Source organism: Urocampus carinirostris, chromosome 1 (genome assembly GCF_059441175.1).
Source record: "Urocampus carinirostris isolate Australia breed hairy pipefish chromosome 1, RoL_Ucar_1.0, whole genome shotgun sequence".
Taxonomy (NCBI): Eukaryota; Metazoa; Chordata; class Actinopteri; order Syngnathiformes; family Syngnathidae; genus Urocampus; species Urocampus carinirostris.
In genome coordinates, this window is record NC_142349.1 from 38,352,014 (window position 1) to 38,364,207 (window position 12,194).

Genomic DNA, 12,194 nt, shown 5'->3' on the forward strand with positions numbered 1-12,194 from the left:
TTGACTCCCTGTTTTTTGACTCCCGTACGCTTCCCGGCTTCGACCTGTTTCCCTTTGATGACGTCTCTGCTCCTGTGCCCCAGTAACCCGACCTGCTTTTCCCTCTTCGACACCGCTATCGCTCGCCAGAGAAGTGCCACTTCCGCGTAACGAGCGACCTGCTCCCAACAATCAACGATCACTGGATCGTGGGTGCCAGCTTACGTCTCTTTTCAAATAAAACTAAGAACTGACGCAATTGGGTTCCCGTCTTCGTTCCTGGTTCCTGACAATTTTTTATTATGTAACATGAAAGAAAAATGGTCATAAAATTACTCAATAAGACGTGAGAAAATTGAGATTTGAATTTTATTGGGTTTTTTTTTGCCATATCACACACACGTAGGTATGATTATTTATGAAAAACAGCTCATCGCTAACACTTCAGATCCTGAAATATGGGTCCCAACACGATTAGTTCCAATGATAGCTATAGCCTTCAAACCTCGACCTGGATGCAACTATAGTTAATGCTGCTTATAGGCAAGACTGAAGGCTCTTTATTACGTTACTGCTGTCTGATTCTTACAGATAACTGCTTTTCTTTTCATACAAAAGCTAGAGAGTATTCTGGGTTATTTGTGAATATCTTTTCCGGATATTTTATAGGTAATAAAAAATGATTACGTTTGTTGGAATGCAGCTGTGCGACCTCTTCCTTAGTTGTTGGATAAAATAGTATAGAGATTTCACTGAATTTTTCAGAATTAAACGACTATGCTTAAACATTCACAGCGTTGTTAAATGTTTATGTATAAATTTGTATTTAGAAGGCTGAAATAAACGTGGCAATATTTCAAATCATTAACTGTTTAGTTTTCCCCAAAAGAAAATGTTTCGATTGGTAAAAATGGCGTCTTTTAGCAGGTGATGCTTCTTGATTAAAAAAATGTCCCTAATAAAGCATCCATCTGTGAGTGGGGGCTGGATATAAGACAGATTAATTGGTCATGGATGTCTACATAATGCCACAAAGGAAATCTCCTCCCATATTTCGGAGTTTACACAAAAATGCACACACACGCACACACAGTGCAGTGCTTAGTATGCCATCTCCAAGTTTCTTTTCTCCCACTGTGTTTGAATACTAATAGTGTTTCTGCACAATCACAATGCCCTAATGGCAATTAGAATCTTTTGTTTGCTTTCCACAGGGGCTCTTATCTGAACTCACTTTTTTCCCTCCTATCAGCGTTGAGCAATTAAGCGTTATTTGTCCGTAAGATTGACATTTATTAAAGCCCGGCTTCATCATAGCAGGAATACGGCTGAGTCAGTTGTGACCACAAAGTACAACCGGCACTCGCCATTGTGGCTTTAAATCAAAAGTGAAAATCTCACAGCGATGCAGACTATTTCCCGACCATTACGCCACAAAACAATTCTAATTACAGCAAAGAGAATTTTAATTCCAGCCCCTGCCACCTCTTAAATAATGCACTTTGTGTCTCGATGTTCCCGAACAGACGAATCAAGACATAGACAGATTTAATTGAATGCGAAGGACGGCCGTGTTAAAGAAGGTTCAGCACCTATACGTTCCCCTAAAAGGCTACTTTCTGTCGGCTGGTAGTAAAAGCGAAGCTCACTTTGATTTGTCAGTCGCTCTTGGCAAACGTGTGCACGCGGGGCCAACCAGCACATGCCTGTAATAAGAAGAGGGAACAAAAGCTCACTGGAGCAGCCAGCACGCCATTTCTTGAGAATGTATTCATATAGTTTGACTGAATGATGGAAATTGTTACATAGTTTTGAATGGTTGTTGCTATTAAGTGCAGACCAGTCCTCCAAAAGCCATCTGGGTGCACACACACTCCTAATGAGGACAAGCGGATGAATGGCTGGATGAAATATTCGGGCCCCACAGTACAGTAGCGCCTTTTCCAAAATAGCACAGACAACACAAATCATTCATGATTCATAACAAGACTTTTCAACTGGAATACAATTGGAACTATCCAGCAGACGCAGCAACTTGAAGAAGCAGAGTAGCGCTAATTTATTAATCTGTCGTTAACCATTCTGTCTGAAGTCAGTAGTGAGGCGCTACTTTACCGGCCGTTAGAGGCGCCGTTGAGTCAGTCTCTTCTTTAAGAAGATAAGCACCCAACACTATAGTCAGAGGCGGCTTATAGTACATCAAGGCACCAAAAGTACACAATATTTTCAGTGGAAAGTGAAAAGAATTTGTACTGGAGATGAAGCTTAGACCATTTCATTTCTAATTAATAACTTTTGGTTATTGAATACTAAAAAACATTATTTTCCCCGATGGGTGAAATGTTTGCTTATTTCAAATGTTGTTGTTTCAACTTTTCAACTTTAATTTTCAACTTACTACTTTAGTGAAAAATAGTTTATTACCCATTTTTTTTTAAAAGTATTGTGAATCTGCCAGGAAAAAAAATTAGCTTCCCCTTATTACGATTGTATTTTAGGCTCTGTTATCAATGACACTATTTGAAAGTTGCTGTATATTTACACCATTTCAACTCAATCCAGTGTTTTTAACAACATGCTTTGTGCTGAGTGCTATATGTTGGGCAAGTCTCGACAACCAATTTCTCAAACAAACCCTAATTTGTTGGCAATTACAACAAATTAGTTTTAGAATACAAATTTCCACTTGATTTTAAAATAGGAGGGAGTGGCAATGAGAAAAAACCCGGATGCGCAAAGGAGGACAGCATGTCCAAGGATGGAAGACTCACACACACGTGAAAACCCTTCAAATCACATCATTAGTTTTCTCTGCCACCTTGTCAGAGTATTTTTAGCAGCGTTCATCCATCAACAGGTCAATGACACACACTGCCAATGGCAGCCTTCTTTTTTGCTTCTGTTAGCGTCACGCTAGCATTGGGACTCCAGCTAGTCTTTGGCCTTGCTACTTTGGGGCGGGGGCTTCGCCAAGGAGAGTCTGGGGGCTGCGAGTCAAGGCTTGTGGGTATGCAAAAATATTTGAAAGGAATTATAATGCTATGCCTACTAAAGTGCAGGCCTTTATATGGGGACGGATGATCAACAAGGCAAACATGATCAAGAGATCAGTCCTCTCAAAACTTAGCTTTCAGCCATCTACCATTCTTGTAATGTGACATCATTTAACATTACTGCAGGAATACAAAAAAGTTTTGTTTTTCCTCACAGAAATTTTAAAAAAGGCAATTAAATAGAAAAGGTAGAATATAAGATAAAACCATGATGACATTATTAGAGCTATGCTATACTATGCTTTTGCTATGTTATTCCACACTAGATTTTAATGAAAAAACGTCCAGCAATTTGCATCAAAAGTGTCTCAAAGTAATTTTAATAGTCTCTCTTTTTATTGTTTTTACAATCTAATTAGAAACAAAGAAAATAATTGTGGCATCAGCTGCTCAACACCTCTCTTACTTTACTATTTTTAACAATATTTTACAAAAAAAAAATTGACAAAAAGGCTGTTCTTGCACTGGTATATAATTTAATATTTTTGGTCATAAATAAAGAAAAAACACTTTAAAAGAGGCAAATAATCTGTGCAGTTATACAAGATCTAAAAATGTATGTTTGAGTTTAAAGATAATCTGTAATAGATATGTTTGGTCATTTCAAATATTTTTTCTCATTATCAATTTATGTGATGAATTATTTTGTGGTAAAATATGAAAAATAATACTTGAAAAGAAAAAAAAACATTTGCAATCTGCCATATCAGATGATATTGCCCTATAGAAGTATTTTATTCTTGTTTTACAAACACACAAACATATTAAATTATCTAATTAAATTGGAATATAATATCCATATATTGTATCATATTGATAAGTTAAATTTGTTTTCAAAAATGGTCACCTGCAAAAAAATCCATAAAATGCCAACTCGTTACAATTATATCTCATTGTTGTTTGATATTTTGACTATTAAGCACTGTTTACATGATTATCAATATCAGAAAATGGTGTTGCTGTTCTTTGATATCTACACATTTTAGGGCAGATGTATTATTGTAAACAAGGAGATTTGATAAAAATAAAGTGCTTAGGCGCGGGCATTTAGAACAGTTTCTTTTACAGTCATGTCGTGTTCTTCTTGCAAGTTTAAAACTCATTCATGTCTTTTCTCCTAAATTTGAGTGTCTACTGTAACCTTATCACTAGGGGGTGCAACCAGTAACCAGGAAATAAACTATTAATGTATGTATAATAAAATGAGCACAATTATCAGCGTGAAAAGACATTATCCATCCATTATTTGCAATGGTTATCCTTAGTAGGGTTGCGGGAGTGCTTGAGCCCATCCCAGCCATCTTAGGGCAGTGGGCACGGGACACCCACATCTGCGGGCCAGGCAGTCACAGGGCACACAGGGACAGACAAGTCGCCCGCTCATTCACACCTAGGACCGACCAATTAACCTGGCATGCATGTTTTTGGAATGTGGGAGGAAACTGGAATGTCCGGAGGAGACCTATGCAAGCAAGGGCAGAACATGCAAACCCCGCACAGGAAGGCTGGTAGCTGGATTTAATTCCATGACGTCAGAACTGTGCTATAGGCATGCTAACCACTCCGTCGCAGTGCCGTCAAAAATACACTAGTTAAATACAAAAAAAAATACGAAATGAGCAAAAAATAACTAAAAGCAGAACATTGTTTTACTTGAAAAGATAATACCTTATTTCACAACCTTTTGATACATTTTTTAGTGTTGCAATGTGAATTCAAGTGTGATCAACTGTTCAGCCCAATTTCATATTTGCAAACTGTTATTGTCGCAATTCTAACACAAAAAGTTACCCCTCTCCAAGCTTTGGCACAACCTTATTGGGCTCTCATTAGCCTGCAGTCAAGTAGCATGAGGACAGCCCGTTTGTACGTGACATCTGCAGCCATTGATGTGCAGTAAACATGACTAAACACGAGCCGGGCCAAGCCAAAAACGGGCCCCCCCCTTGGCGGCGGGCCTCCACATATTCTCAAATGATGGTGACGAAAGCGAGCGGCGGGCTGAGCGTTGTTTACCTGTCAGCTGGCATTGATTAATCTTGTGTTCGGTGAGATCGCTCAGCGACTCGAACACCTGCCGGCAGCTGTCGCAGCTGTGCAGCGCCGGCTCTTCTTCCTCCTCCTCTCCCTCTTCGGCTTCCTCGGGTGAGAGCAGCCTCTTCTTCTTCAGACGACCGCTCGCTGCGTCCACCGACGCCCTCTCGGTGGCACACTCTCGATCTGAGGAGCATAGGGGAAAAGACGTCGTCAGTAGTGTTGGAAGTAAGGTGTTACAAAGAAACACATTTCTGGAAGGCTATTGCTTTTCTCTGTAACAAGTATTGTAACTGCCGTTAAAACACGAAGCACTTTACGCTGATTACAACATTGGAGAAGGGGTAGAATGTGTATATGTAACTACAAAATCAATTGAATACAGGAGAGTAAGTGCCCGGACCACCATCATACTCTCATTCTACAGAGGCACCGTCGAGAGCATTCTAACTAGATGCATCACCAAGTGGTATGGCGTCTCCACCGTCTCCTGCAGAAAGACTCTGCAGCGCATCGTGAGAACAACAAGAAATTTCACTGGTCCTCCTTGCGCCTGTTCTGGATATCGACAACTCCGGCGTCGCCCGCAAAGCCACCAGAATTGCAGGTGACCCCGACAACCTATCTCACAGCCTGCTGCCAATGTGCTGCCGTCACGGTAAACGGAAATAAGTCTCGGAGCTAGAACCAGAAAGCTCAAGAACAGCTTCTACAACCCCTCTGCCTTTTGCCAAATCAATGCAAAACTATTCTTAGATTCCCGTTTGCACAAGGGAAGGAGGAAGTCATTTTATCTGTGCTGTATGTTGTACAATAAAGCTGAGTTTAGATACACAAACACCATCTCAAGCAAAGGAACAAGGATGTGTAACTTTTCCCTTCTAATATTCTGATATTCTCTCTACTATATACTCTCATTTTCAACCCATATATATATATACCTACAAAATAAAATATAGAAATCAGGGGGTCAGTTTATATGAGCATATTTGGTTTTGTGTCACCAGTAACGAATGGTAGGGAGTTTGTGTAGGGGCTGTCTTATACAAGAAATATTTCTGTGGGTCAAACATATGCACACAATTTAACCTAAAGTCTGCTGGATTTAAAAAAAAAATATGCGAAATAATTTTGCAATACACCATGTTTGGAGGAAAAAAATGTCTTGGACAAAACCAAGAAATTCATAGGGAAATCTTCAAGGGGTTTAAAGTCAAAAGACGAAATGGATATGGAGAGTCTTGGCTGTGTTAGTTTGCAAGCTTTCACGATTGCACAAGTACGGTAATCTGTAGGTATATAGTTAAATTCAGAGTAACGCGCTACTTTTGAGTGACAGTAATCATGGGGTAACGCAATTACGTATTAAATAAAGTAACCAGTAACTGTAACTTATTACTTTTTTTTTTCAGTAACGCGACCAAAACTGGTTGTCAGGGAGACAATCAGGTGATGAGAAGCCTGCTTTCTGGAGCTTGGATATAATGAAAAAAATAATACAATAATAAAAAGTGTAATAAAATTGCAGGTTCACGTCGGGCCTTTCTCACTCAACTACTCGTTCTATTGCAAGACTGTTCCACAGACACACACACACACACACACGCACACACACACACACACAGGCACAGACACCTCTGTTATTAGAAATGGTTTTATGCCGTGTTTGCCCTGCTTCACCCAGGCAAAACTTCAGTATATGAATGCAGACGGTTGGGAATAAGTATAGTTAATAAATCCTGGACTGCAGCTTTTGACAGGACCGGACTCACAAAAGAAAATACATAAATAAAGCAGTAGTAGTGGACTGCATGAGTCTGTAGACAAACATAATAAGCAGGCAATCCAGGGCACACCACACACGTCTAACATCGTAGATGCCTGTGTGTGTGTGTGTGATGTACTTCGCTAAATTATTCCTCTCAGATCGCAGGGAGCATCAAGTCGCACATACAAAAACCCTCAGTCCGTCTCGCTTCCCAAAGCCGAACAAGTGAACAACAACATTTCAATTTGTTTTTTAATCACGACTCAGAAAACACCCAGAAACAACAAGAATCCCAAATTCGGGCGATTGAGCGCTTTATGAGCAGGCAGCGAGCTGTGCTTCTTGTGTGCTCCCCTGCAGTGGCCAATGCACTTCACAATAAGGCTGATTAAAAAGCCACACTTACAATTGTTCACACTCTAGCATGGGCCTTTTGGGGCAAAAGGGGACTGTGTACTCTATTGGCAGCCATTTTGAACCTGCCTCATGCATGCCTGAACTCAGACAATGTGAAAAAGAAGCGTCTTTTTTATTGTCTGTTATAATTTAGACTCATATCGTTCGGTGAAAATCTGAGCCATTTGACAAAATGTATCAATAGTAAAGAAGGGTGAGTACGTATATAATCAGCTTGTTGCTGATCAACAACTTTTTGGTTGACAACTTCCCAACAATGTTATTTTGAAAATGTATTAGATTGTGTTAAAATATGATTTATTCTACATACTAATTGGAAAAAAGTACTAGAAACGTATGATTAGTTTTATTTCCCTCCAAAGTCACGAATGGACTCTGAGAAGATTCGCTGAAAGAACTAGGAGAAGTTTGAACTTCAATATAGCATAATACGAATTTTGCTGCACATTTATAAGTGAAATCAAGTGCTTCCTTAGATGAGTTTCAATTATAACACAAATACCAGATAACTAACACATTTTTTGGATTCCATGCATTGCCTTATGTTAGCCATAAGGGATGGCTCTAAGGTATTAAAAACTGTATTGATAAGTGTTTCTAAAAATCACACACATAATTTCAATAGGCATAATAGCAGTGCATATTAGATAGTTGTAGTGAAAATGCTAACATAAAAGGTCACCTGGCTTGTTCACCACAGATAGAAATCCAGGTTAAGAAATAAGATAAAAAGTATCCACAGCAAGACAAAATTAGCTTTAGTAGCTAGAAAGTAGGCTAGAAAGAAGGGTTGGCGATTCCGAATGAAAAAAAATAAGGATTACCTCCTTGGACAGGCAACCTGAACCTTTCCCAGCATAAAACTATTTCATCTATCTTTAAACCTAAGATGACTAAAACAGATCTATTCTAAAGAAGTAGCAGGTGCCCTCCAATGGCCATTTAACAACTAGTGATTTGAAAATATATACGTCACTAATTAAATGTATTTTTCAAAATAAATGGTAGGATTCAGAGGTATTGGTTTAAAACAAATTCACTATATGTGCAAAGAGGAGGAAACGTTAATTACTTGTGGTTTCTGTATCTGGTATTGGTATTAGTAACTCAAGAGGTGTGTAGATTATCAAGTCTGAAAACATGCGTTATCCAAGAGCTCAAATATTATTTCAGATGTTTACTATATCCAAACACAGTGAAGTCTCTACATACGAGTTACTCAAGCTATTAGAAATACGAGATACAAGATGTCTTTGGGGCAAAAATCGATGATTTGGGGAAATGGGTAAAGGATTAATTGGTTTCTCGGTTATTTCTTATTGTTAACATTTCTCTTGGATACGGGTTATTTTAGATATGAGCTTATTCTGGTAACAAATAAATCTTGTATGTAGAGGCACCAGTGTACTTCTGAATATGGAACAATTACATTTTTCGTGGAACCATACCAGTCACTAGATCAGATCATTTGTAATACATATGTGTTTATGTTATGTTTTACAATAAAATTTAAATTGCATATTAAAATATATTTCACCTAACTATATTTTAAAACTTTCATTTTATTTTTGACAATGTTTGCTTGCTATATATATATATATATATATATATATATATATATATATATATATATATATATATATATATACACATATATATACACACATATAGAAGATTGGATAGACTGAGAAAAATGAAATTGTGAGAGACAGAACTGGAGTAGTCGTGGAATTGAGCAAGCGTGTTGATAAGAGAGTACTCAGTTGGTTTGGACACATGGAGAGGATGGATGAAAAGCGAATGTTGAAGAGGATCTACAGAGCAGAAGTCAATGGAAGGAGACCAAAAGGAAGGCCGCGATTGACGTGGACGGATGGTGTTATAAGTGCACTGCAGGAAAGAGGTCTAAATATAACGGAAGCAAGAGCTCTTGTTGGTGATAGAAAGGGGTGGAGAGGTGTTGTGAAAGAATAGTGGGATTGTGGACGCGTTCTTAAGGATGGGCTGGGCACCCGTATGATGCGGCAGGGGTATATGAAAGCTGTCGGGCCCTGCTGTTGAACAAAAGAGTGTGTTGTGTCACCCTGACCCGAGTGACATGGCCGCTTTCTGGTGTCCCGTTTCATCTGGAGGGACAAAAGCATGACCAACTTGGGTGCCGAGGTGCCTAACTTGTTTGGGTGTTTGGGCAATTGGGTTGACCATGGTCCAAAAAATTTTGTGTGCTTTTTTTTGTTTGTTCTTTATTTCCCTTTTATTTTCTTTGTTATTGTATGTGTGTGTCTTGCTGTCAGTCACCCCTCTTGAGGGTTATGACCAAGGTAGATATATATATATATGTATATGTGTGTGTGTGTGTGTGTGTGTGTGTAAACACAATATATAAATGGGAAAATGGGAAATATGGTCAATAGCAGTGGATGTTTTTTTGTTCTCAAAATACACAAAAGTTTTATTTTCATTTTTTTCACAGAAGTTATAGTAGAGTCTTAGGGGAGTATGAATCCCCAGAACAGTCTGTGTTATCACCAGTCCCCACAGAAACATACGAGTCCTTGAAAGATCTTGGGGGACTCTCAAAACAGTAAAGCTAAAACTCCAAAAATTACAACTTGCATTGTAGCCCACAATAAAGCAGTGTAAGTTGATGAAAAATGGATCATTGATTCACTAATAACATGTTAAACCTAACATAAATAGATAATTGCGAAATTGCTGTTTAATTGGGTCAGCGGTGCTGCTGTTGTTGTTGTTGTTAGATCGCTTCAAGTCGTCTAAAGATGATCTTTAGGAACGACATGGAACGCTTCGGTTGTGTTACGAGTTCCGCGAATTGGCCGCTCCGACAGCAGATGAGGTCAGCTTTGGGTAACTTGTACCGAAGCGTTCGTGTAGCGGGTGGGAGACGCATTCGTCGGCCATGAGGCCGTCCACAGGACACCACGTGGAGGTTGCGTTCCTTGTCCTGCCAGCGGTGCTGCTGATTTAGTTCGCAAATAAGTTCAAGTAAGCTCATGAGCTAAACATTGCATTTGTAAACAGTAGCCTCTTAAAAAAACAACTAATACCTGGCACTTGTTTGGGGGAACATTTTTCGGAAATTACGCGTGAATGAGTGTGCCACTCAACACATTCATACATACATACATAAAGTATATGATAGTAAGTATATGTGACAGTACTAGTATATGTAAGAGTATGAAAGAAAGTGACTATAAAAGTGTATATGAGAGAGTATTGTAGTAATTGTGGGTGACGATACGAAGGTGTATGGGAGAGGATGATAGTACTATATTAGTGTATGGGAGAGCGAATGAAACGATGTGTGCATAACTATAGGAGTGTATAAGAGACAGTGACTATACAAGTGTTGGTGGGAGTATGATTTTAAGTGTGCCATTGTTTGTGGTCTGTGCAGCTCTCTTAGACTTCTTGTGATGAAGGGCTAGATAAATACTCTTAATATGACTTGACTTTGCCAAGAGACGGTAAAATAATATGTGTATTTTTGTATTTTGTACTGTTCTTGTTTATTTTATTCTTTTCTGTCATGTTGCAACAAACACATCACAGACTGAACAAGTAACCTGAAAAGAAAAAAGGCAAGACAAGTTGAAGCCAAAGGCTTCAAGTCCCCCAAATAACTTTGGACGATTCTTCAATCAATCATATAAACTAATTATCATATTTTACATCATTATAACAATTGTTAATCTATTACAAAAAAAAGGATCTCATAATTGAATCAGGATATTTACAGGTTCTTTACAGTTTCTGAGAAGTTATTCTTTTTACATCCTTCTCCTAGTGTTTGTGACTTATAGTAGTGTAGGTGAGAGAGTATGGCAGTAAGTGTTAGAGCAAATGTGAAGTATATCCTAAACGGACCCTCATAACTCATCAAAGCCAATCACTTATTCCCGAATACTGCCCCCTCCCCATACACCAACCTAAACTTGCAGCAAAGTATTGATGCCACATCTCACCCTCCAATGTCCTTCGCTTCCCGCAGAGTGAACATGCCCTCTAAAAATATAAGCCCGGTGGTCCCCGGTGGGAGCATGCAGAAGAGAGCGGAAGGTGTTTCATGAAAATAAAAATCCCAACCCAATCCTCACAGGCGCAAGACTTTGTCGCTCTCGGGGCCAAACGCCACACAATAAACAGCTCACCTATTAATGCAGAATGACAATAGGAACTAGAAAGTCAACTCTTTTTTAAGTGATGGACAATTAAATCCTTTTTTTCTTTAAATTTTATTGTCATCAAACATTGTCTGGAATCGATAACGTGTCTGCTAATAATGCTCTCATCTAAAAAAATAATTTAAAATTGTGTAATTCAGGGTGACCGAACTTTGGGGTATTACTCAATACGTTTGATTATGTGACTTCATGCTTAACTTCCTAAGTGTTGTGACTGACCCTGATTGATACTCAATAACTCTTTTAATTTGCTTGCGCTGATATTGTTAAAGAAAGAGGAATTGCCATGACTGATGCATTATGCATTATGTACGTTGTCAGTATGGTTGTTCAAAAGCATGTGTGGGCAAACATTTTGATTCCTCAAATCTGATTCCTCAGCAATACACGATGAAACTAAACAATGGAGGCCAATTCAATTTTTCTTGTATGCATTTAGGAATACACATACATGCAGACATTTTTTCTATTTAATTTTATATTTTTTGATTAATAGACCATTTTATCAAACTGGTTTAGAAACACTCAACACTAAAGCAAAGTCATAAGATCATCAGCACTAGGCAAGATTATTCTCTGGGGCACAGTTCATGGAAGCATAGGAAGAAGACTGAAAAAGAACTGGGCCGACAACCTTAGGAATGGACTGGTGGCAACTTTGCCACAACCCAAACTCGGGCCAGCAACCGTCAGCAGTGGAGAAAGCTGTCCAGAGTGGTGCCCCAATGACCCAGGCGG

General features: G+C 38.8%; 1 protein-coding gene across 6 annotated transcripts in view; it reads right to left on the bottom strand.

Annotated features, from left to right (window-relative positions):
• The window catches only part of LOC148374578 (zinc finger protein 521-like), a 200,774-nt gene that overhangs the window by 155,060 nt on the left and 33,520 nt on the right, over positions 1–12,194 (bottom strand). For all 6 annotated transcript variants that reach the window (XM_088338223.1, XM_088338214.1, XM_088338195.1 and 3 more), the window contains one exon: positions 5,049–5,252. Coding sequence is in view for 4 of the 6 variants with exons in the window: in XM_088338195.1 (XP_088194321.1) it covers positions 5,049–5,252 (204 nt within the window). In the remaining 2 variants the exon portion in view is untranslated. The remainder of the gene's footprint in view (positions 1–5,048; positions 5,253–12,194) is intronic.